The 26,879-nt window shown below is 43.8% G+C and overlaps 1 protein-coding gene across 5 annotated transcripts in view; it reads right to left on the bottom strand.

Moving 5' to 3' along the window:
• RAPGEF4 (Rap guanine nucleotide exchange factor 4) overlaps window positions 1-26,879 on the bottom strand; it is a 391,851-nt gene that overhangs the window by 25,392 nt on the left and 339,580 nt on the right. For all 5 annotated transcript variants that reach the window (XM_006151126.3, XM_006151130.3, XM_027772910.1 and 2 more), the window contains 9 exons: window positions 19,966-20,116; window positions 16,808-16,896; window positions 15,632-15,662; window positions 15,326-15,404; window positions 13,750-13,896; window positions 12,098-12,195; window positions 6,746-6,871; window positions 6,136-6,314; window positions 2,883-2,973 (listed from right to left, as the gene is read on the bottom strand). In XM_006151126.3, the coding sequence (XP_006151188.2) occupies window positions 2,883-2,973; window positions 6,136-6,314; window positions 6,746-6,871; window positions 12,098-12,195; window positions 13,750-13,896; window positions 15,326-15,404; window positions 15,632-15,662; window positions 16,808-16,896; window positions 19,966-20,116 (991 nt within the window). The remainder of the gene's footprint in view (window positions 1-2,882; window positions 2,974-6,135; window positions 6,315-6,745; window positions 6,872-12,097; window positions 12,196-13,749; window positions 13,897-15,325; window positions 15,405-15,631; window positions 15,663-16,807; window positions 16,897-19,965; window positions 20,117-26,879) is intronic.

The raw sequence follows: 26,879 nt of genomic DNA on the forward strand, positions 1-26,879 counted from the left end.
GGAAAGAAACATCTCCTTATAATAAAGAAGTCTGGACAATGCAAAACATACACACCACTTAGGACTTCTTTTCAAGTAAGGCTCCTGGGGACTCTCGCTTAGGGGTACATTCAAGGGCTGAATGAAGGCTGTGATGGTATCCAGAGGGGCAAGGATCCAATTCCATTCAGAATATCTAAGTCACCAAGTTAGGCAATAGCCTTCTACGGACATAGGCCACTAAAAAACTTCGGAATGAATGATATGTTTGGCTAGATCTCTGTTACTCTAGTTCCTTTCTTTGTCTATGGCTGTTAGTTCAAAGGCAGGAGGGCATGGAGCAGATAATTTCTGTGGTTCTCAACACTGATACCTAGCCACACTCCCATGCTTCAGAGCAGTGGTTGTCAAGAGGGGCCCTTTGGCCAACCCAGGGGACATCTGAAAGTGTCTGCAGACACTTCTGTCATCACAGCTGGCTTAAGTATCCTGGAAAGGCTGCTTGGACATAGTGGGAAGAGCCCAGAGATGCTGCTGAGCACCCTACATCACACAGCACAGCCCCCACCGAAGACTCGTCCTGTCTAAAACGTCAGCAGAGGCAGCTTAGTCCTCTGGTTTCCTTTATCTCGGGTCAGCTTCCCCCTCCGTGCCAAGCCCTTCCCTTTACCACGTTGTTTAGCTTGATTTCCTACTTAGTTCACTGACCATTTCACATATGTTTTGCTGTTCCTTCGGGTGAGGCACCAGTTCTCATACCACTCATGGGACCCCCATGGGACTCGTGGGATTGTACGGGAGGTCCTTGGCAGACACAATAAACCAAAATCAAAGATGCTATGGTGCAGCGGTGGCAGCTCAGGCAGCAGAGCTGTGCTGCATGATCCTGGAGCTCCCAGAGGCTGGGTTCTGGTCCTGCGCTGACCTCAGCATGGGCCCGTGTCTGTGACCCTAGCTAACTGGGAGGCTGGGGCAGGAACATCATGGCATGGCAAGACCTTGTCAAAGAAAGACCCAACTTTTTCTCTCTCTCCTTTTCTTTCATAAACAAATAAACAGACATACACAGAGACATAAATAAAGATCACAGAGACTCAATTTGCAATGATGCCTAAAGGCAGCTATTAGCATCTTGGAAAGTTCTCCTTGAACTTACGTCTTTCCCCATTTCCTTCTTGAAACTATTTTATTTCTCTGCATTTCCTAAATGTCTCCATTGTTTATAGAGCAGGTCCTCACAAGCCCTTCTATCTTGGGTTTCTCTTACATTCCAGGCAGACAAGCAAATGAACAAATAAACAATTTTGAAAAGCTGCTTATAAAAAGCTCTTTCCACAGAATTATTTAATTATGTTTCACCTTAAAAAAAATAAAGGCCTATAAATGACGAAAAGGCCATCTCTTTTCTGCAACGTGCAATGATGAAAACAGAAGTTCATGGACTCAAAGATACCAAAGCATGGGCTGATCAGCTAACTCCTTTTGCTGACTCTACCCTCCCGGGCAGCCTTCTGTTTTTCTCTTTAGACCAGGCGAGAGGACTCAGCAAGTGCTCCCACAGGCTAGGGGCTTCATGTCTGGCTTCTGTTACATGGTTCCCACACCGGGCCTCCCAGCACCTCTGTGAGGCTTTATGCCTATCTGGTTTTCCTAATCCAGTCATTTGGACCCTAGGGAGATTAGAAGCTGGAAGTTGAGGAAAGCTGATCATCTAAGGGGGACCTCGGGTGTCCAGAGAGTCCAGAAGCCTCGGGCTACAGGAAAGGGGAGCTGGACTCAGGCTTCATTGCGCAGTCATACTGGCAGCCCTCACACTGTCCTTTACTGGAAGATGATACAGCTGCGAGGCACGAGGCCGCACTAGTTCCCTCATCCCTATATTCAGGGGATGAGCTGCTGTGTGCTGCATCTGCCTGGAATTTTAAGAGAAACCCAAGACAGAAGGACTTGTGAGGACCTGCCCTATAAACAATGGAACCCTTCAGGAAAAACAGAGAAATACAGTGGTTTCAAGAGGGAAATGGGGAAGGATAGCATTTCAAGGAAAACCTTTCCGAGATGCAAACAGCTGCTTTTAAGCACCATTGCAAACTGAGTCTCTAAGACCGACTCCTTGCCCGTTTTTGTGTTCCACTTACACATACTTTTTATTTTTAGTAAGAGTCTATTTCTGTGTGGACGTTCTATTAGAGGTCAGTATTTCTTCAACTATACACCATATGAAAGAGGTCAAGCACATTTTAAGTGCTAAGTTAAAGGTAAATGAAGATGTTTTCTAGCTTGAACAACCAGCAACAAACCACTCATCCTATTTGCTATAGAGACTCACAACACACCTGCACAGTTTTTGCCCCCAAACTGAATGCTAACCACCTGCTGTTGCCCCACACAGAGGCCTGCCAGCAGTGAAGAGAGTCTTGGTACTCAGCACTCGCAACAGTTGGCTTCTTGACTATTCCTCTGAGGAAGGAAATGACTACTTGGATCAAAATGGATCTTCTGCCCTCCCTCAGTCATAGATAAGGCTTACTGCAAACGCAATAGGCAGAGATTTTGAGAATAACAGAATTGAAGAGCCAAACTTTTTTAAGTCATCCAAGCCCTGTTGTTCCTTCACGTCCAACCTTGGAACTGGACTTGTTGTTATTTACATCGTGTTTACATTGCATGGGCTGTGGAGACCTCCCTCACACCTCCTCCTCCCATACACAAAAGGACAGTTATCTTTTTAAATTCTCACTCCGAGGCAACTGGAAAAAGGAGACAGGTCACCTCCCTCCAAGTGTCCCTGCTTCGCCATTGTTACACCAGTGTGAGTGATATTTCTATAAAAAAGCTCACTGGTGAGCCTGTGTTTTTATTCTTAAGGCAAAAGTCACAGCTGGATCTCAGCTGAAGCTTACCTCCCACGTTAGTGCCAGGCGGCTCACAGCAACGTTACTGAGTCCCATGACGATGGCAAAAAAGGAATTCAGATTTTTGTACTCCTTGCAGCTGAAACGCAAGAGGCGCACATTTGAGTGAAATGCCACTTTTGAGTGAGAGAAGAAAAAATAGAGTTCTATTTTCCGATAGTCATTAATATTCGTCAGGACTCCTTTATGCCAACAGGCGATGATGGATTTAAAGCACTGTATAAGTTCCGCTTGGGTAACCACATTCTGCTGTTTGATTTCTCACTGTAATTTTTGAAAGCGGATGGTTTTGGTCACTGAGTTTTTGCTGTTGTTGTTGTTGTTGCTTTAATGTATTTATTGCTACAGAGCATGTTCCCTTACCAGAGACAGAGAGAAGGAAAGTGAGAAAGCACCCCCTGGGGGGGGATGACCACACCACAATCCCTTCTCCTCGTGGGAATTTGGGCACTCATGCACCCGTACCTGACATGTTTCTCAAGATGCCAGATCTGGGACGTGAATCAACCACAGAGTAAGCCATGTGGGATCCAGCCACCTTAACCTTCATGCTCCCTGCTTGTCCCAAGATTTGGTTTTAAGAAGTGATTTAAAGACCCTCACTCTGAGGATTGTTACAATCCTATACTGGCTAAAAACACTGTTTGACCTGGAGGGAAACTTCTCATAGGAGAAATATCTCATGGGCCAAGAAAAGGTAACGTGAAATGTCCTTGGAGCCTTCCAGACTTTTGGCCTGAAGGTGGATCCCCTTCCTTGGCAGCTGTAGAGAAAACTAAGTAGTCAAACTGCTGCAGCCACCGTGGCTTCTATCTGCTATGTGAACTTGTTGAAAAATATCTACACACAAGGCATGATCCATATGGGCTGGCCACTTAGTCTCCATGAGTTTTAAAGCTGAGTAATAACCTAAGCAACTGATAAAAAAATAACGTTTTTCCTGTTTTATTGATGGCCATACAGATGATCATTTTGAATCTAGACTTATGCCACTATTAGCTTCTATGAAAAAATATATTTAGGAAAGAGACAAATAGAAAAGACCATAAATTCTTATTAGAATGGTGACATTTAGTCCAGGTACTTGGTTTAATTTGAAAAAAAAAAAAATGAACCCCAACTTCTTCATACCAGGTCCCTGAAAAAGTATTCATTTCACAATAAACTCTAGTCCTTCACCCCCAAATCAATATGGTTAACTATGACACAGTTAAATCTATTGGGTTTAGTAGTTTTGCAAAAGGCTCATTCAATTGTTGCATTTGCTATCCAAGTTCTTTTGCAAAGGTGGCAATGAGAAATTCCAAAACTGTCAGTGTAGAAATGGGAAAACAGGTTTCAGAGAAGCTCTAGCATCTCTGATGCCACCAGGGAGAAAGCAAGCGAGGCCTTCCTCCACTGTTTTCCGACAGTAGCTTTCAGGTCAAGGGCTTACAGTTCTCCAGGAAGCACCCAGGGCTGAAGGCAGTGAAGACGGTCTTGTACCTGTGTCTGCCTTTGGTTGTGTATATGATCTTGAAAGAAGAGATACAGACGGTAGACCTGCCTTTCTGTACCAACTGCTCTCATACCAACTTTTTCACCTTAGGTATGTCTATGCCTCTTCTCATATGTGTATAACACCTGGCCCCTACTTCACAAAGTTCGGGACAGAGCAAAAGTGTACACAATATGTTGAAATTCTCTAAAAAATGTCAAGTAAAACAGATGCTACTGCCCTTAGGTTGCGATCTCGTTCTTGTAGATCTTGGGTTGATGGAAATCTACGATCTTCTCCAGCTGGGCTGTGTAAATAGCTCTCCTGCAGGACAGCAGACTCCGCCCAAGGCTTGCTAATGGTAAAATAACACAAGCCAATTTCCCCCAAAGGCCAAACCCACCTACTCCACAAAATCAGAAGCAAGAGCTATAAGAAAAGTAAAAACGTTTTCTAAAAATCCTGAGTTTTTGAAAAAGCTCTCCTATGATGCCTCTGTAAAATGACAGAACCGGGCCCAAGGTGGGTTTTCTGATTTCCCGCACTGGTGTGCAGAGTGTCTCTCCTCCTCGTTGCATTTGGCACTGCCAGACCAAGGTGAAGAGAGAACGTGCTTCTCACGACAGGAAAGCACACAGGGCCAGAGTTTCCATAATCAGCTCATTCCAAACACGTGAAAGCATTTGTCACTTGCAATGAGGCTGTTCAGACTCTCAGCGAAAGTGGCTATCCTGAGAACCAGGCATTCATAAGCAACATTTAACCAAATCTTTCTTAAAATAGCCAGTTTTTCCAATAAGGGAGAACAGCATTTGAATCCGAGGGATTTGGTATTCTGTTGGATCCTCCCCATTTTGGCAAAATAACTCAAGGCATTTGGCAAGCTCAGAGCTGTAAAATGTCAGCCGCCTTGGCTTCTTTGTTCGGCCCTGGAAATCAGACTCTGTATGGGATCTACACTGTTTGGCTCAAGGGAAATTGCCTGGCTGGGGTCACTTGTACTCCCACTCTTCTTGTGCTAGAGCGCCCTGGACTTAGAAAGGAAAAGAGTCTCACAGCCGCAGGCCACATTTAGCATTTTATTTTTAGCACTGCGGTGATACCGAAAACATGGCCGTAAACAGGAGGTTGTCAGGCATATCTAAATAGCAGGAGAAGATTAAATTCATGTCAGGGAGAAATCTAACTGGCCCCTGCAGTAAATAAATTGTTTCCCATGAAGTGATGTTAAATAGAATATTTATAAGATGCCTGCTCCTTCTGATGTTTATGGAGATGATTTTCATGTACCAGGTTAGCGCGCCTTTATGCATTTCACTGATTTTATTCTGGCAGAGTTGGATATACTGTCGTCTAGGTATGTTCTGCTGCCCTCTACTGGTGAGAATGTGTCATACTGGACACTGGCCTTGAGAGCCTTTTGCATGGAACTTTTCTACAAAGGAACTTTGTTTTGCTGAAGGATTCTTTAAAACGAAAGAGACAAAAAAGACTGATTAGTCCAGAGCAAAAGCAGGTCGCAATTTTGACTCCACCGCCAGTGCTATATGATGTTAATGTATATAGTGATGCCAAATATTACAAAAGCCAAAGAAACTCAACTCTTCTAAGAGTTCATTTATTCTTGCAACCTTGAGAACTACTCATGGTCCACGGCATACGTAGTTCTTATATCCTATTTGTCTTTTGAAGGTTTAGAGTAAGAAAACAAAATGGAAACACAGATCGAAAGTTTTTTTCTCTTCCCAACATACAGATACTTACTGGGCTGCTATCTTAATAAACTTTTTTAAGAGCTGAACACGCTTGCTGAGCTGAGAACAAAGGCAAATCTCAGTGACAACCCAAAACTGAATTTCATTAAACCTTCTCAGGAACAAATCCAAGTTTGCTGTGGTTTTTTTAAAATTATGCCTTCCAAATGTGTGATAGATTAGCTCCAGCTAGAAAAGAAAAGGAAAACAATTGAAACTCGGTTGTGTGTTTTTAAATTAAAACACCAGCTATGTCCCTCTCTGTGTCAAGGCAGCAGTTTATCAGTCAGCAAATGCGAATTCCATCTCTGACCATGATGGAACTTCCTAAAGATCTGAAGAGCTTCTATGAGGCTTGTTAAATACATAAATAAAAACTAGGCATTATAGGCTTAATATGCTCAGGAAGACATGGCAGACTGTAAGTCATCAAGATTTTTCTTTAATATTACTCCAAGACTTTAGAACAGGCTTTATTTACAAACTCTTCTCTCTATATATATAAATTCTCATGTGGTTTCCATATTGCAGCACACATTAGCACTTACTGCCGAGCAGTGCCAGCTGGCTTTGTCGGAATTGCTGTGGTACCAACTAACGCACCCAATGGGGCATCTTACCTCATGCACACAGTTGAAGAGCTCCCAGTCATAAATCGTCATCTGGTATGCGAGGTCTTTGGAGCTCATCAGTTCAAAAGTTCCGACAGTTCCAACAGTTGGGCCTTCCTGTTCTGGTAAGGGAGTCTATGAATAATAATGCAAAAATACTTCAGAATCCCACACAGATAAGTACTCAATGCAGAACGCTTTCAGGAGTTTGGAGGGGGAAAGCATTCTGGAGACGCTTTCAGGACTATCTGGAAACTTGGATTCGACTCAGAGGTGAAGGGTGCTTTTGTTCCTACTGTTACTTGCTTCAGTGTCATCTCTGCAATCGTCATCACGATCACTGCTTTCACTGCCTGAAAAGTGGGAACCATAGCAAACAAGGTTTGGTGAAAGAGTGACCTGTGGGGTTCTCGTCTGCTTGTGCCTGGGAGTCCCCCAGAAGCCCTTCATTCTCCCCAGTAAACATGGAAGAAGTTTATGGAGACATTTGCTCCCATTTCCCACGGAAGCAGTACCTAGGGAGGTACTGTCATGGCACGGTACTGTCATCCGGCGCATCCACAGCGCTACTTAGTGGCGGTGACTGTGCAAAGCTGCTGCACTAACGTCCTGCCTGGGGTCACTAGCCATGAAGAGCCTGTGACGGAGCTCACACAGGGTGCCAGATGCGTCTACTCTCTGGCTGATGCTGAGCTGAGAATAACTCACATGGTCATCATGTTTGGGGCTAGACACCAGGAGATCAAACTCAGCTCCTTTTTGGAAGATCTTTGGTTAAACATTTTTATCTGACTCACTTTTCTCATTTTTACTTTATGAGAAGTGACTCCAGTGTTCTGGCTGAGTAAGACAAATGATACATATATACCAACACAGGAAATGTATGTATGATAAATTATGATTTATCTAACTATAAAGCAGGCAATGTATCCATTACAAAACTTCGAAAGTCACAAAAGTGAAGAGACTATTTCCCTAATATGGTATTAACTACATATGGATATTTAATTATTTATGTTAGAATAGTAACATTATTCAGATTCCACAATCCCCTTCCTCATCACCATAAACGCTCTACTCTGTAAAGGCATGCTGCATTCCGGCACTAAAGAAGTTACATGCTCAGGATGTAGGTGGCCTCTGCATCCAGAGTTCAGTTTAGGAGAGGCTCTGCCGAGTTCACAGTCTAAGGAAGTCACCCCTGACAGCAAGTACAGTTCCACACACAGAAGCGGCTGCTCCTCTTGATTCGTTCGTGCAGAGACAGACGCATCAACACATGAGCTCCCAGGTACAGAGAGAAGCAGGAAGGGAAACATGAATGGATTTGGGAGTCTTTGAATGAACGTATGGCCCAAGAGGTTACTGGAGAAAGAAACCAGACTTTAAAAGATAAAACAACACAATTGGATGGAAAAGAGCAAGCTTTTCCCCAGTCTCCAAGATAGTTTTAAGTTGGAGGACGGCAAAGGTGGCCTGAAGGTGGGGTGGCTGCCATGAGACCTGCCTGACAGAAACAGAGAGCATAGGGGGAAGAAATGGACAGTTCAAATGGTTTTTAGAAAGCCTTTGAGTACCGTATTACAAGTTTGGTTTGTAATAGACCAGATAATAGAGTAGGTTAATACCAGCTATAGAGAGTATAAACTCCTCTTTAACTACATGGGCTTGGTTGGTTCCCTAAGCTCTTGAATGTCATTTCTAGTTCTGGTAAATTGGGTCCTCATCCCTAGGCTTTTTCAGAGGATTAGATAGGAGGAATTTAAGTGCATCATGGAACACATGCCTGGCACAGAAGAAGCGCCCTTTCCCAAGTCTGTTCTCTTTCCAGAAGTGCTACAGCAATGCAGTGTACAGCAGGAGTGACCAGTACAAACCCTGCACGTAAATACTTGATGCAGCTATGCAGGGGACAGAGGACAGAGGAGAAAAGTGATTCAAAGTTTTAAACTTAGGGAACTGACCTGGAGTTGATGGGCAAGCAGATAAGGAGAAAAGCTTTAACCTAGGCGAGTGTTTGGTAGAGAAGTTGGGGAAGCTTTTACATCATAGATCCCGGGACACGCTCTCAGGGAGAGAGTGGGTCTCCACACACTCCCTTCCCTCTTGCAGCTCTAAGGGAAGAAGTCCCTCTGCTCTCTGCAGAAATGCCTCCTACTCTCTTCCTTGTTTTTTTTTTTTTCCCCCTTTGGAAGAATGGAAAGACTCAGAATACCTGGCCCTCTGTCTTTTCCTTCAGGATTTCATGGCTTCTCATAGAGGGACTACATTAACCCAACTACAGGGAGATTCCGATATCTAAATACATGCAAAGTTCTTTTAGTCATGGGCTCTGGTTCTCATTCCTGCAACTCTTTGGAGAGAAAATCAGAAAAGCCTGCTGCGTCTCCACTTTCATTTGCGTGGGAAGGTTTTCAAGCCTCCTCCCCTTCAGCAAGGTCAAGCTGACCCCCTCCTCTGTGAGCTCTCTAAGAGGTGAGCTGAGCAGCAAATCCTGTTCCTCTTTTCAGAGTGGGACATTTACATGCAGACTCTGGGCCCACAGGAAGCATCTCCTTGGGCATTTGCTTATAGGCACCCCTGCTGAACTCTCCTACAAATGACATGCAGCACAGTGTAGATAGGGTCTGTACAGCGCAGATCTGAAACCGTTCATACACAGACACGGAATTCCCTATGGATTTTCTCCCCATCTCATTAAGAAATGGTTCTTCCTAAGGCTGGATGAGCAGTGACGGGGAGAATAGTGTTGTCACCTTCGCATTTTCCAGAGGAGGCCATTAAGGTACGAAAAGAATGTCCCGTGGCAGCGATGGCCACACTGCACCTGGTGTTGCTCTTTCCTTGAATCCCACACATCCTCTGTGCCCAGGTCTGCAATGGCACTTGTCACATCGGATTCCCACCCACTACACTGGTGTCCTTCAAATGCTGTGAGCTACTTGGGGTACAAGGGACATGCTAGACTCATCTTTGAGACCATCCCAGAATCAGAACCATCCATAATGCCTGGAGTGCTGTAATAGGTACTAAATAAAAGCCTGAGGAACTAGTGAATAGATAAAATAGCCCCAAGTTACAGGACAATGACATGTTATTGTAATTTGCTCTTCACTAACTTTTATACTTAAATAAAATGTCAAGAGAATAAAAGCTCCAGAATTGGAGCCCTTACCACTAGGGTAAATCCCTGGTACTCAAATTCTAGCAACACGATTTAACACTTAAACACTCTGAGTCAAATCAAAGTGTCGGAGTTGTCCAGGCCGCTTATGTTGGTCTCATTTCCCTAAGTTGACTGTATTTTTCCCAAGACAGAAGCTCCGAGTCACTGGGTCTAGTGTCGCACGGCAGCTAGCACAACAATGAGTGCAAAGCAGACACTTCCTAGGTATGCACTGATGGACCAAAGGGTCTGGCCCATCCTGCACAGCTGAGTCATCCCCTGTACAACTCTTCCTCAAAGGACGGTCCCAAGGAAATCTTCAGAAAGTCAGAGTAGAAGCTCCGTGTCTACAGTTATGTGAGGCAGGTAAGGTTCGCCCTTTGCAGTAGAGTCACTGGTACAGCACTCAGAGGGAAGAAGCTAAAGCAAGTTCATGTCAAGGGGACTTCCTGCAAAGCAAAGTCCTTTCAACTGCTCAGGCCTTAAAATGGACAAGCAAGGGCTAAGATTTTGAAAGGCTGCTGGACTGTGTGCAAATAAATAGAGGCTTAAAATGTTAGCCTCTGCCCCACAGGGAGCTGGAGACAGTCCACACTCTCTATAAACCACCTCATCTGTCACTGCGGCCAGGAACCAGCTGGCAAGAAAGGCCCGAGTGCCCGTGTGGTAAACATATCACGCCGCACCTTCAATAGCTACAGCGAAACTGGCTTTTCGTGGCTTCCATTTCCAGGAGAGGGCAGCACGACTCATTTACGACTTTTTTCCCCAACCCCACAATGTCAGGGGCTATTTATTTAGAAAACAATGAATGTAGATGGCTAAAAAAATATATGGAAAGGACTGTGCACAGATTCAGACCTATATCGAAATCTATCTATAGCATCGACACCTGAAGAAAGGTGAGCGTGCCCACGGGCTACGATGGTGAGGGTCTAGTGAGAGCATGAAGCCACGTTTGCTAATTTCCTGTCCAAGCAAATGTAAGAGATTGTAAACATCTGCTTAACTGTAGCAGGGTGCACAGAATGGCCCTCCCCAAAACAGAAAATCAGGATTATCATGAGGCTAAGACTAGCTCAAGAAATCCAAGGAGATGATCTTGGTTTACCAAGGAGGAGGTCTTGGTTTACCTAGAAGGCCTGATTTGATTAAACTTCAAACCCAACAATGCGTTACTCATCTGGTTAAAACTCTCTCCTCAAATTTGATTCAGTTTACCTCTAGCTCTTGTATTGCACTTTTCTTAGAAGGGAAATCTTATGTGTCCAAAGACTGAGAAGACTAGTGTCTCTGTCCTGTGAACTGGCTCTGTAGACTTTCTAAGATACTTCTGTAGCTGCTCACCTCTATGCCTGACTTTTTTCTCCCCAGTTTTTGCCATAAAACATGTGCACTCTCTGAAGAGAGAGAGAGAGAGAGGGCGAGAGATGGAAAGTGAGAGTCAGCCCACAAGGAGGATGGCCATATTGCAATCTCTTCTCCATTTTCCTCTCAGGATTTTGGGCATACATGTACATGCACCCAGCATGATCTTCAAGCTACCAGGTCAGGGACTCAAACTGTGGTCAGCCATGTAGGAGTCCAGTGCCTTAACCACCATACTAGCTGCTGGCCCTCTATGCCTGATTTTTATAGGATAAATAAAAAGGAACACTATTGCCTGTATAAGAGAGCAAGCTACGTAGGTACTACATGGGCTGATGAGTCCTTTATTCACAGTCAGCTCACATATCTGGGAACAAATGTTTAAGCACTTTCAGAGAATAGCATTTCTCTTAGACCGGATTGTGGCTTTACCTTAAAACCATTTCTACAGTCTACTAAGGAGCCTGATAAACAGTGATATCTTGCTTTGAAAAAATACATATTTCTATCCTGGTGTAAGTAGTCACATTTTCAACAGCAGTATTTAAATCAGGGGTATTTCAATGAGGTGAATTACAACAGAGCGCTCTGACAGCTGAATTATGCCCAACAGTGGTGCTACCTGGCTGATTTCCACAGAAGAAAATCTGAAGCGCAGAGCCACCTCGAATGAACACCTGAGGCTTCCCTAATAGACTGCAAAAGAAGAAAAAGCTAAGCAGCACTCAAGACTTTTCAGCAACTAGGTTTAGTGTGACTACAAAATTAAGCTCCAGACAAGTTTTTCTGATTGCAGATGCTGCTCTGAGGAGGCCATCCACACCTACCAGTGAATCGAATTGCTCTCGCGGGCAAGCAAACAGGCGTCCATTAATGGTGAGCGTCGTAAATACCGAAACATCATTAGGTTTGAGCACCACCTTTTCTGTGAACATAAAAAGCATGAGATTGCCTATTAAATACATCTGAGATTTGCTACACTGCTCTAATCATGCCAACAAATTGCCAGCTTGGTGAATTACCGGAACACGCTGAGCGACTGCATAAAATAGAGTCCTGAAGGGGCCCGCTGAATAAAAAGGACCCAGCCTTCATGCACCCGCAGGACACTCAGAATGCCATCAGAAATGGCCACACAACAGAAAGGGAAATTCCTGAGGGCTAATTCATCCAGTTCTGTGCCATAACCCTTGTTAAATGTAAAAATCACACTTGCTATTTATATGACAAGTCATGTTCCTATTTGGTAATAACAACCAGCCCTTTGGAGATGGGACGATCACATTTAGGGAACTTAGGGGTTTCTGAGGAACCCCCACACCTCACAGTTTTAGATGCAAAATGTATTAGTACTTTTCCACCTAGTCCCTAATTTAGAGGGCATTGACTAGAGTGAGCCTCTTTCTATACTTCAAAAGTTAATTTGTTTAATAAATATTTATTTAGTATTTACTACCTGTCAGACACTGCCTCAGGTACTGGGGAAACAGAAAGGACCAATACAAAAATTCCAGTTCAGAAAGAACTTGTACCTCATAGAGAGAGATGTAGACAATGAACAAGATAACTATTAGCTTGTCAGGAAGGTCATGACATATTTTTCTATGCAAATATGTGTCACGACTTTCCTGACAACCCAATATATTAGAGAGTAAGAAGTGACGAGGAAGAAAAATACACTCGGGGCTAGGAAGCATTGTCGGGGGAGAGGTTAACAGGTTGGACTCAAGGAAGGAAAGAGGAAGTCCTCTGTGAGACACTGCATTTGGGTGACTTAAAGGAGGTGATGGAGGAACCCTGGACAGCTACAGGGGAAATATGACAGAGGGATCAGCGAGGGTAGGCATCTTGGGTCCGTGCAACTGGGAAGAAACAGGAGAGATCTTTAGATCCAACACGCATTTTAAAATCCTGCATTAACAGGGTCACTTGTCTTGAAACGTGGCTATAAAACCTCCCTCTTCCCAAGAGAGCCCCTGAATGTTCATCATGTCATTGCTGGAGAAATTAACCTACTGCTCCTTCCCCTAGTCTCTCACTGCAATGTGGCTATCCATTCCTACATCTCTTGACAGCATGGGCCTGTTCATGTACTGTCGACCTCCTCCTTGGCCTGGGAGTAATCTGGGGACAAAGCTGTGTCTAACACCCTCTCTTGTCATAGCCACACTAAGTAGCCCAGCTAGAAAGTTCTATGATGGAACCCTAGGCTCACATCCACTCTGGAGTCTGCAGTTTCAGCTGCCTCAGATAAAGTATCTCACCTCTTTAAGCTCTACAGCAGGTTCCTACAAAGCTGGGATATTAGACACCGAGCCCACTGCTAACCACATCACTTCTGTTGTTCATGGGAACACACACAGCATCAGTATACCCCTGTGGGTCAGCCTGGAATGGCCACGCTATTCCTTACAAGGTTTCTGTTTAGATAGAATGTCCCATTTTGCAGAAGCCCCAAAATACAAATTAAGGTTGTTACCTCCTCCAGAACTCATCTTGACGATGATCATGCCTTCTCCGGAGCCCAGTTTGTCAGCTACCGCGCTGATGACCTCCTTCACAGAGGCAGCCACCGGCACCCGAATGGTGGTGTAGGTGTGATCCATGCAGTAGACCTTAAACAAAACTACGCCAAGGCAAGAAGCATGTGGCGAGTTAGTCTTAGGAGATTTTCAGAAAACTGTAAGCTATGCAAAATGTTCAGAGACTATTCCAAACTCGCATCATCTAGTCCTTACTACTGCAAGTGTTTGCACAAGTCCATGCCCACACCTGCTCCCTTCTAGAACCACCTATCTTCCCATTTGTTTAAGAACAGGTGTACATATGTCTGCCATCCCCAATTCAAAAACAAAAGAAAATAGTTTTTTTTTTCTTTTTTTGGAGAGGTTTTTGCTATAGGGCACGTGTGCTCGCCAGAAAGACAGAGAGAGACAAAGAAAGTGAGAAATCACCCCCCAGGGGGGATGGCCGTGCCACACCCCTTCTCCTCCATTCTCCTCTCAGGATCTTGGGCACGTACGCACACGCGCCCGGCTGAGTTTAAGCCACCGGGTCCGGGACTAGAACCACGGTCCACTACGTGGGAGTCCAGCGGCATAGCCATTATGCTAACTGCTGGTCCCAAGAAAATAGATATGTGTGAAAAACCCAGTTTATTGGAGAAAATGAGAAAAACCATTAACTAGTGTTCCAGGTCTGCCCTCCTCTGGGAGACAGTCTCTTTTTCACAGTACAGAAAGTGCTAATTGTGGGCTGATGACCAGATGCTGCCACTCTGTGTGGGATGGGGAGCCAACGGGAACACCTCTGCAAACAGGAGTGCTTCCACCTGGGACCTGCCATCCGCTGACATTCCTGCCCATTCGCTTTAGTGGTTTATGTGCTTGGGGCTAGACCACAGGTCAGCAGACCCACAGGTGGCACATCCAGGCTCACCTGTGAGCACACAGACCCTAGAAGCAATGCCCACACTATAAATCTTGGGCTTAGAGGCATCCCTAAATTATAAGATTTGTTTATGGCTTGAAAGAAAAATTTAGTAATTATGTTGATGATTTTTGGCTTAGGTTCGTTGGCAGAATCTTAAACAACCAAATAAATGCCAACATCTTCACCTGCCTAACAACTGCTAAGAAAGCTGTACACGGGGTCAGAAGATCTCCCTGGGCAGGAGACCTGCTCTACAGATAGCCCTGAGCTTTCCCCATCTCCCAGGCATCTGCAAAGCTCCAGATACCCTCCCACCAGCCCTTCCTAGAGGTGGGCAGCTTTAACAGGCGGCCCCTAAGATGACTTTTATTTCCTTCAGAGAAAGGTCAGAGTCAGGGAGAGGCAGAATCAAGGGACTGTGGCCAAGCAACTGGGCTCCAAGCACGAGAGTTCAAGAACACGAAGAGTCGGAATGCAAAGGGCTCCCCGAATAAACCATCTGGAGTGCAAAAGGGAAAGCTCTTCTGTGGGTGTAAGGTGAGGAGTCCAGAGGAAGGTTTCCTTCTGACTTTCACCATCTACACCACAATCTACGCAACCACGAGTCGGAAGAGAAATCTCACCCTCATCGGATCCACGGATAGGCTGGCGTTTCTGGGCTCTCTCATCGCCTGTGTTGAACTGTTGCAAAAGAACTTTGTGCTGTGAAAATAACAACCGCAAGTGCATCAGGGAGGATGACCAACACACACGAGCGACTCAGAGGAAACTCCTCTGAGAGGCAAGCAATTAAACAATTCTACTCTATACTTCCAGAAATCCCACACACAGGCGCATGCACACACACTCAGACACACACTCCCCGATGTAGTACTTCTGGAGAACTGTAACTCTGTGGGACACAGAGAACCCACACGCACATCGCTCACCTTCTTTTGTGGAGCCTTTGCATCTTCTGAGCTACGAAAAGTAAGAAAAGCACATTATTCATACCATTGCTATTATTATTCTCAATTGTTTTATTTGTATATAACTTTAGTTTTATGCTAGAAAATTAAACCACAGAATCCCTTTGAAAGGCAATATGAATCTCCTCTTTTTAAATTTTTAATTATTATTCATGATAGAGCATACACATGAGAGAGACAGAGAGAGAAACAACCTCCAGAGGACTTGGGCATGCTGTCATCCTCTTCCTCAAACCCTCCAGCCTGCCAGGATCTTGGGCATGGGCACTCACCCAGCACGTTTCCACGCTGACTGGGCCAGGGACTCAAACTGAAGTGGGCATGTGGCTTCCAGCTCTGTAGTCCGGCACACTACTGACTACACCGCAGAGGCTGGGCCTGCGTCTCCTCGTTTTAATAGTAAAAGACATCAGCTTTTGTCATAGAGGGATCCTTGGCAGAACTGATGTAAAAAGCCAGGATTTCGGGCCAGCAGATGTTGTAGTGTTTGTGTTGCCAGACTCCCACATGGCCGACTGTGGTTCAAGGCCCAGACCCAGTGCCTTGAAACTCATGCCACACATTTGTGTATGTGTGCCCAAGATCCTAGGAGGGCAATAGAGGAGAAAGGACTGTGGTGTGGCTGTGCCCTCTGTGGGGGTGGTTTCTTACTTTCCCTCTCCTGTCTCACTGCCTGTATTGCTCGCTCTCTCCATTGAGTGCACAAGTAACAGCATGTGAAAACCGAGAGCACACATACTTCCCCCGTCAACTTTGGCTGCTGCCAAAGGGAATCTTCTACGTAAATAATTGGCCCTCAAACTTTCTGTAAATGCCACTGACCACTTTATTGCTGGATTCACTGCTTTGAACCAAAGGAACCCAAGTTTATTGAGCTGGGCTCCCCAGAAGAGAATCTTCTCCTTCCCAGGCTTTCTCCTGGCAACCCTCCAGCACAGAATCTCAGTCTCTGTTCATCTGACCATATTTCACCACCTATGTCCTGGGCCCAGTCTGATCACATCAGAATACCACATGGCTATTGAAAGACCAGCTTTAACCTTTCTTGTGGGCAGAGCACTTTTTAGAAGATGCTTTGATTATGAGGCAGGCACTTACTTGATGAAAGCATACCCCAAAAGCCAAGCCCTTCCTTACATTTGCTTGACGATCTTCTCCAACTCTGGCAGTTGCTCCTTGAGGGCAGCAATCATCCGGGCATCATCTGATACAGACACATAAAACTCCTGTAATTGGCAAAGGTCACAGGCTTTTAACAAGAACTGCAAAAGGTGCACCCCCCTGTAAAGAACAATAGAGACATGTCCCTGTGGTATCTGCTTCGTTAGCAACTCCAGACCATGGTTTTATGAACTAGGGGGAAAAAAGAAAATGTTTTATTATGTCTACATTCAAAACTGCAAATGAGAAAAAGCTTTGGGAACAGACAGGAGTGATGACGGTACAACAGTGCGAATGACATTAATGTTACTCAGTTTACACTTAAAAGGAATTTGGGCCAGCTTGTGGCACGGTGGTTAAAGCAGCTGGATCCCACATGGCTGACCATATGGTTCAAGTCCTAGACCCAGTGGTTAAAAAACATGCTGGGTCTGTGTGTGTGTGCCCAAAAGAGAATGGAGGGGAAGGGACTGTAGCATGGCCGTCCTCCTGAGGGTGATTTCTCACTTTCCCTCTATTTCTCTGTCTCTCGCCAGCAAGTGCAGGTGTCCTAAGGCAAATTTTTAAAAATAAGTTAAAATGGCAAATTTTACGTTACATATATTTCATCACAATAAAAAATATAAAACTTTAAAATTGTGAATATATTTTTATTATGATATTTAGATGAAAAGCAATGTAATGCAATGTTTTAGAATAGGTCTTTTAATGGTCTATATTTTAAGAGTACTTTTTATTTCAATTTTTTTCAAGGACATTTGTTTAAAAGAATTATTTTTTTTAACTTTATTTATTTATTTATTTATTTTGGTCAGAGAGGGACAGAGTATGAGACAGAGAAAGAGAAAGTGAGAAAGCAAGCTGCCAAGTCTGGGACTCAAACTGCAGTCGGCCATGTGGAAGTCCAGCACCGTTAACCACCATGCCACCTGCCAGCCCCTGAAGGACATTTTAATATTCATTTCATATTTTATTTTAGTATCTGTTGTTTATTTAATATTTATCACTAGTGTGGTTAACTGCTGGTGGTAAAATGCAGGCATGAACTTCAGCACTGTACTAAAAATTTTGTTTGTTTGTTTTTGGAGATTTTTGTCATTGGGCACATGTGCTCTCTGGAGAGACAGAAAGCAAGGAATCATTCCCCAGGAGGATGGCCACACAGCAATCCCTTCTCCTCCTGGGATCCTGGGCACACATGCACACATGCCCGGCGTGATTTTGAGGTACCATGTCTGGGACTCAAACTGCCTTTAGCCATGTGGTAGTCCAGCGACATAACTGCTATGCCATCTCCTGGTCCCTGTACTAAAAATAATTTTAACAGCCAAAGGACATTACTTGCCATAGAGACAGATAAAGGAAGGAGGCACCTCCCAAAGGTTTATGATCACACTGCAATCCCTTCTCCATTTCTCCATCCTGTCAGGATTTGGGGCACACAAACTTATGCACCAAGTGTGTGGTTCTCAAGCCACTGGGTGTAGGATTTGAACCACAGGATTCAAACCATGTAGGATTCAGCTCCCTTAGCCAGTAAGCTATGGAGCTAGCCCAGGATTCAGTGAATTTATCCTGTGTTTGTGCCTCCAATTCAGAATCCTACTGACTTCTTGGGACTGTCCTAATCACAGACAGCAGCTATGCCCGCTTTGCCCTGGAGCAGCAATCCACAGCCAAACTTGAGAATCATGGCAGTGCCAACCTACCCAGCACTCTGGGTCAACTGCAAACGGCCCTGGTACGCAATGGTAGAGGTCACAAGTAAATGTCTGACCCCAATCTACTATCACCCTTACATTCTCAAATTCTTCATTCCATAGCCTTGAGGGGCTATCGAAGTCTGCCTCTCCTCCCTGCCATGCCCCTTTGCCTGAGGAACAACATGACTAAAAGTGATTTCTTTTGCATAATCCATTTTAGAACACATGGACTGATAGTGTGCGAAGCAGAAGCCTCATTGCCTTTGTCTGCACAAAAGTAAGATCCTCCTCTAAGTTTTGGAGGAGAGGATGAGTAATCAAGGACTAAATGCCAGGGCCAGTGCTTTCCTGTGGTCTGCAGCCATGGGAAGGAAAAGGGAAGATGAGCTTAAAGGAGTATTTACAAAGTAAACTATGTCCCTTTGAAACTACCTCACAGCCTCCTACCTCATGCATCAGCATTTCCTCAGTAAAATTATCTGTGTTGAGCCAGCCAGGTGGTATGGTGGTTAAGGCAGTCGAATCCCACATGGTTGAGTATGTGATTCAAGTTCTAGAATCAGAGGCTTGAAAAACATGCCAGGTGCGTGTGTGTCCCAGGAGAAGGATGGAGGACAGGAGACTGTGGCATGGCCATATCCCCAGGGGATGATTTCTCAGTTTCTCTCTCTCTGTCTCTTCTTCAGTAAACACACATACCCTATAGAAAAACTTAAAAACAATAGTTATCGGGCCAGCAGGTGGCATGGTGGTTAAGATGCTGGAGTCCCACATGGCCGACTGCAGTTTGAGTCCCAGACCTAGTAGCTTGCTTTCTCACTTTCACTTTCCTGCTCTATCTTTCTTTCTCTGGTCAAATGTAAAAAATAATTAATTAATTAATTAATTAATTTAAAAAATTATCTGCTTCATTCTACTCAAAAATACTTACCAACTGATCAGTGATTCTATGTTTATGAGCCAAGGACAGACCTATCTGCACTATTATACTAGGAAGGTGGAAACTGGAAACGGTGTGAATATTCACCAATAAGGAAACAAATGAATGTGTCTGTGGCATAGCTACTTAATGATCATTAGAAATTTTTGTTATAAAGATTATAGTGACATGGAAAAATTCTTATATAAAGTAAAGTAGAAAAACCAGCTTACAAAATGATGGGTAAGTACTATGTGATTACGATTACATAAAACACACAAAGAAAAAGAGGTCCGATGAAAATACATTAAAATGCTACCAGTTACTGAATTAGAGTGGCAGGATAATGAGTGATGTTTTCTTTACTTTTTTTTTTAACGGTGCTTTTCTGAGGAATGAACTCACCAAGTGCTAACCAAGTCTAGAGTTTGCAATTACAGTCTCCCCAGGGAAGCGGCTGTGCCTATGGATAAAGGTGAAGGTGTTCTCTGGGAAGGGGCGACCCCACATACCTCCAGGAAAGCCACAGCCACGTCATCCTCCTGCAGGAGATCTCCATACATGGCCGCCCACTGCAGAACCAGGCGGATGACTCGCCTCTTGTTGTTGAGGGCATAATCCATTTTCTCTTGCTCTGTACCTTGAGAAGGCTGTGCGTGGTAAGTGCCCAGGAGTCAAGGAAGACATTGAACCATTTCACATTCCTTTCACTGCGCTACTTGCAAAACTAAAGAGTGACAGATCCCAGCATCAGAAAGTCAGTCTGTCAGACTGATGAAATTTCTCCCTTAGGTCCTCAAGAAAAAAATCCACATAAAATGTCTGTACTAAATGTGCACAAATTCTCATCAACTCCTGCTAGCCTTGACCTGAGCATGGCCAAGGAATCAAGACTTTCACCCACCAGTTCCCCATGGACTTGTATGTTGATGAGGATTCTTCTTGTGCCTAGTTCTGGCTTTCATTCCCTGCCTGCCTTCTGCCTCGCCCTTTGCCTCTCCAGCTGGTAATGTGTCCTGCTATTGCTTGTCGCTGGGTACCTTGCCACCTCTTGTTGGTTCCCATAATTCTGCTCACATCTCCTTCATTATATGCATTTCAATTAAACTCTTCCAAGGGGACCACTGATCCTGCCAAGACCATGGCAGAGGCAAAGAGCGTGTGGTGGCCAAGCAGGGAGGTAGAGAAAGGAGAAAGGACTCCATGTCTATCAGCCCTCTGATGGGAGACTTAGACACACGTTTTACACCACACCTTCTTGTGCCCACTAGCTGCATTCACAGGTTTGTGCACTTTAGGGCTGGACCACACCGCAGCTCAGCAGACCCCTATCTGGCTCCCCTAGGCTCACCGTTGAGCACACAGATTTTAGAATCAATGTCAGCTACCTGGCATTCTCTTGTCTAGAACTGCAACTTACTGTATTGTTGATTTGTGCATTTATGGCTAGCCAGGTTAATTATCTACCCCTTCAGGCTTGGAATGTGTGTTATTTGTCTTGTATCCCATACCATTCCTAGAACAGAAACTTTCCTCTAGAAACTTTATTTCTTCCTTAATACAACATCTATTTGAATGCCTACATGTGCCAAAAATAAAAGTCCCTGCTCTTGGTTGACTTTCTTGAACAGATTTCTGCAGAGAGAACCTAGTTAGGTGGTCAAGAAATATTTTAGATCAGCCACATCATTTCTTTTTCAGTGATTTATAGAAGTTCATATTACAGACACTTAGTTCATTAAACAACTTTTTCTTTATAACTTACACTAAACCTAGCACACAAAGTACCTCGATTAAACCTCCTTTACAGTCTTGGGATGAAAGTCATTTTATTTGCACAAGTGAGCAAACTGACACTAACGAGCATAAATAGCCTAGATTACATAGCAAGAGTGCAGACTTGGTTTTGAATCCAGCAGTCCTGATTCTAGCTGTTTCTCTCGCCATTAAGCAACACCCCCGCGCCTCACAGCTAGTACAAGACTAGCCGTGCATAGCTCACTACCATGGCTTAAAAGGCCCTGTAGAAAACCACCTAGTGGCAGTGCTGTGCTTGAGAGCTAAACCAGTAAAAGGCCTTTTCTAAAAGGACTATAAATAATCATGATCAAGGTAAATGACAGGACCTTAAAGCAAAGGTTTATTGCATGCAAATAGGTTGCAAAATCGCTTTCATAAATTGAGCACAAGATTTATAAAAAGAAATTGCTCAATCTGTATTGCTACAATTCTCTGTGAGCTTACAATAGAAAAAAAGAAGAAAGATCACTTTATGTGTAAATTATTTCTTTTCTGATTAACCCTTTGGTCTCTTCCTTGTATGTATTCACAACTCAATTTTCTTTCCAAAACACTATAATGTGGTACTCAACATTTTATGACCTTTTTTTTTTTTTTAAAAAAAAAAAGAGGTTTTTGCGTTAGGCGTGTGCACTCACTGGAGAGAGAGACAGACAGAGATAGTGAGTGGGAGAGTGAGAAATCACTCCCCTCAGGGGGATGGACATGCCACAATCCCTTCTCTTCCTGGGATCCTGAGCAGGCATGCACATACGTCCACATGATTTTAAAGCCACCAGGTCCAGGACTCAAACTGTGGTAGGCCATGTGGGAGTCCAGCAACATAACCACTATGCCATCTGCTAGCCCCATAACCATTTTCTTTAATGGGGTGTAACAACATTGTCAGGCACATGGTGAGCACCAAGTAAATTATTCTTGGCCGACTATAAAAGATATACTGGTTCCCTCAAGACTCAGAGGATCTGGGTTTGAGTTCTGTTGCCACCACCATTTAGCTATATGACTTAGGGTAAGTCATTTAGTGCCTGTGGACTTGCCTTGACTCAAGAGGTGAGATAAAATGACTTCTAAATTCTCTTTCGGCTATCATACTTAAGAATGCTAAAGCAAGGTGGATCCGAACAGAACCAGGTACCACTTATAACACAGTGAGAATATGATGCTGCTTTCCAGGATGCTATTTTGCTTTATTTTATAGTACCTTGTGTTCACGTGGAAACCTGGATTATATCAGGTGTTGTTAGCTCTGCCTTTTTCATCTCACTCCATGGCATAAGGGTCAATAAAAAAAGCAACAGACGCTAGGATCGGGGCGGGGTGTGGGTTAGAAAAGGCCCACCTTGATAAACCTGAGACGGTGAAAAATCTAAAGTCCAAATAGGATGGGTTTTAACGCCCTTGGCAGGCTGAGCTCACTCCCTAAGCCATCCGCCATGAATACACTGCTGCAGTCATGGCCTATCATCCATCCCTTTTCCCTCTACCCCGCTTCTGATCTAAGTGATAGTGAAAGACAATCATTCCAATGACACTGCACTGTGGAAAATGTGCCAGTTTAACTTTTAATGATGTCATATTCATTTTTTAAAAAAATTTGCTGCAGGGTGTGTGAGTTCACCAGAGAGAGAGAGAGAGAAAGAGACAGAGACAGAGAGACACAGAGAGAGAGACAGAGGGGAAGTGATAAAGTATGTCCCGAATACTTTCTCTTCCCCTCCACTTCCCCTTTCAGAATTTTGGGCACTCATGTACACACACCCAGTGTGTTTTTCAAGCTACCAGGTCCAGGACTTGAACTGCGCAGTTGGCCTGCAGTCTAGCCACCTTTTCACCACACTGCTGGCCCAGTGTCATATCGATTTTAATATCATAGATACTTATTTACAAAACCAGATTTACAGGTAATACTATACACACATGCGCACGCACGTGCACACACACACACACACACACACACACACACACATATTCGACTCAAGGAAACAATGCCAATGCCGGTGTGTTGGATACAGCGATATCAACAGGTCACCTGTGGCTAAACTATGGGGCCACATGCCTGGAAAGTTAAATTCACATCGTCTCTGTAGGTCAGGACAAAGATTTTTCTTGCCCTCTTTTTTATTGTGGAAATCTGTCTTTTGCCCACAGAAGGGATAGGATACATGATTCCAAGGATGGACATAACACTTCGAATGTGTGTAGAGCTTTACAGTGTATAAAATATGTTCAGCACGTTCATGTGATCGCATAATGCCCTCTGCAGACTTAAAGAGGACACATTTACAGAGAGGAAGAGAGGACGGCTACCCGATTGTTCAGTGAGCTCTTTCAGTTCACTTAACTCCTACAAAAAAGGTAAGGGGGAGGGAGAACATGTTCCCTTAAGTTAGCAGCCGAAGAATAAAGGGTATCTCACCAGGTCCCTTGTCTCAGCATGATATTATGGCCATGCCCCTACCCCGAACAGTGCCTATGGTGACTAGACATTAGCACTCAGGTTCACAGAACCCTAATGAGAACAGCTGCATTTGGGAATAAAAAAATTCCAACAAGAAATCGATTCGACCCTCTTTGTTTTCCCTGAAGCTCCAAGTTTTCTAGAGTGGATTCAGCATGCAGGGAACCTAAACCAGGGCTGAGTGTCAGTTCTTGAAGAAGAACCCCACAGCTGCCCAAATCCAGTGGGCAAAGGTGTGTGCTCTCTCTTTTTTCATGAAAATTAAGTATTTTTGCCTCTGGAAAACTAAAAGGAAAAACTGATTTATTTATCAGTATCTTGGCTTCCCTTTCACAGATACTTATTTACTAAACCAGAGTTGGAATAATACTGCTTTTCTATCTGAATCCAGGTGTATCTCAAAGATTCTGCCCTTCCCTAGGCAAAATACGGTTCTGTTCCTGCACGATCCTGAATGCACTGTTGAATCAGGCTCCTCCCTTGCTCTCAGCCAAAAAGCTAAGCAGTTACGAATCAGATTCTTAAAGGACACAGAGAAGCCTTTATATCTAATTGAATATACCTGAAGTGGTTACAGGCGAGGTGAAAGTGCTTCTATTAATTTTTATTCTCATAACAATCTCTCTAGACTTTTAGAAGACTTTTTGAGATTTTAGATTTCACTTAACTCCTACAAAAAAGGTAAGGGGGAGGGAGAACATGTTCCCTTAAGTTAGCAGCCGAAGAATAAAGGGTATCTCACCAGGACCCTTGTCTCAGCATGATGTTAAAAATGTAACCTAAGAAGAGTACCATTTCAAAGACAGCATATTCATACATTTAAACACATCAGGCAGGTCGGAAAAACCTCTGGCTAAACGGAAATAATTTATTAATATTAACCACTTGATAAAGAAAGCTCTAGGTGGGATAAAATATAACACCTCTCCAGGACGAATAATAATTTAGAAAGGATTATCCATGAATACTACACAATAAGATATTTTTAACATCTGAAGAACATTATCTATAATATATATTTGGCTAATGCTTATGCTACAAGACTACAGAAAATGCGGCCAGCTAGTAGTGGGAGCCATGTAGGATCCAACTGGTTAAGGAAGCTGGATTCTGCATGGCAGACTGTTCAAGTCTCAGGCCCAGCAATTCAGAAAACATGCCGGGCATGTGTGTAGGCATATCCACATTTCCAAGAAGAGAATGGAGAAAGGATTGTGGTATTGCCATCCACCCAGGGGGTACTTTCTCATTTTCCTTCTTTCTGTCTCTCTGTCTCTCTCTAATGAATGCACATGTCCGATAGCAATTTTTAAAATGCTTTTGCCTTAGGGCATGTGAGCGTCTCAGAGAGAGAAAATGAGAAATTGCCCCCTCCTCCCTGAAGGGATGGGCATGCTGCAATCCCGTCTCCTGCAGTCTCCTCTCAGGATTTGGGGCATGCACACACATGCACCTGGCCTGGTTTTTGAGCTGCCCAGTCTAGGACTCAAACCATGGTCAGCCATGTGGGAGTCCAGAGCCTTAACCACTACACCAGCTGCTGGCCCTACAAATGTTTTCTATAAAGAGTATACTTAAAATAAAAGATGTGATAACCTAAAGATTTCATCAAATACTCAGGAAATACTTTTTTTTTTTTGGAGAGGTTTTCGCTATAGGGCTCGTGCGCTCGCCAGACAGAGAGAGACAGAGAGATAGAAAGTGAGAAATCACCCCCCCCCGGGGGGGGATGGTCACACCGCAATCCCTTCTCCTCTGTTCTCCTCTCGGGATCTTGGGCACACACGCACACGCGCCCGGCGTGAGTTTAAGCCACCGGGTCCGGGATGCGAACCACGGTTGACTACGTGGGAGTCCAGCAACATAGCCATTACGCTAACTGCTGGTCCCAGGAAATACTTTTTAATAAGCTCATGACTCCTGATATCATGACAATTAGGTTCAGGCAAGAAGCAATATGGCTGCCCGAACTCACAGGGAAAATAAAACAGAAAGATAACATGAATCTCATATCTTATAAAGTTCTAGAATTATTTTAATTGTGTCATTAAAACGTACTTATTTTCTTAGTTTGCTATAGGATGTGTGTGCTTGTCAGGACAAGTAAATAAGAAAGAAGAAAAAAAAGAAAAAGGAAAAAGGAAGGGAGTAAGAGAATAAAGAGAAAGAAAGCCATAATAGTTTAAGTGGCAAAACTCATCACGAACACACTGAACTGATTTCAGAGTAACAAAATCACAGAATCTGTGACCTCGAAGTGCCCTTCAATAACATTTTCTTCAGCTCCATCTTAAAGGTAAAGAAACTGAGGCATAATGAGGTGATTTTTCCATGTGTATCAATGGAATTCTTGGGACTAGAACTCAAGTTTGTATTTCCCTTCTCAGCACTCTACCTGTCTAAGGTCTTGTGTTTTTTGTGATATTAAGATTAATTTCTTTATTCACGTACATATTACGTGGTAGGTTTGTGACTTAAAAGTTTGTTGAGTAACAGGGAATCCCTCTGAGATGTAAAAGCTAATCTCCCCAAATTCTCACAGCAAACAAAGCACACATAATCAGGAGTGAACTGTTGCAGCTTTGGTAATCCCATAGCCAGGGAGGCACAGGATGTGTGGACCAGAGCCCCTCTGCTATGGTTTCAGCCAGCTCTCTTGCCTTCTGTCTGACAAAAGCAGCTGCTCACCACTACTCACCACTACTAAGCACACATTGTTAAAGCTTCTGACCAAATTCCGACTACAGGTTTCTCTTATAATAAAGATTTTTCACATCCAGGAACATGAAATCAAAATTCTTAACAGCAGGAAAAAAAAAGCATTATGAATCCTACATTTTCTAGCTAAGGTTTGGGCACACTGAAACATTAAAAAAAAAAAAAAACCCTCAGATGTGTGTTGATTGACTGGTTACTATAAAAAATCCAGTCCCACTAGTTGGTATGCTATATGTAATGTACTTTGTAAAAAATCCATTTTATTATTATTATTTTAAATATTTGATCACTATACATCATTTGGCTTGTAAAGAGAATGTACCCGACAGGAAATACCCCTCAGATCAGACCAGTCGAGAATACCATACACATTATCAACAGGTAAGAAACCATTTCTGTGTCCCACAAACGTCTTGCCTCTCTGTATTATCTCCCCGATTCCCTTCC

This window comes from Tupaia chinensis, unplaced genomic scaffold (genome assembly GCF_000334495.1).
Source record: "Tupaia chinensis unplaced genomic scaffold, TupChi_1.0 Scaffold000314_1, whole genome shotgun sequence".
Lineage (NCBI taxonomy): Eukaryota > Metazoa > Chordata > Mammalia > Scandentia > Tupaiidae > Tupaia > Tupaia belangeri.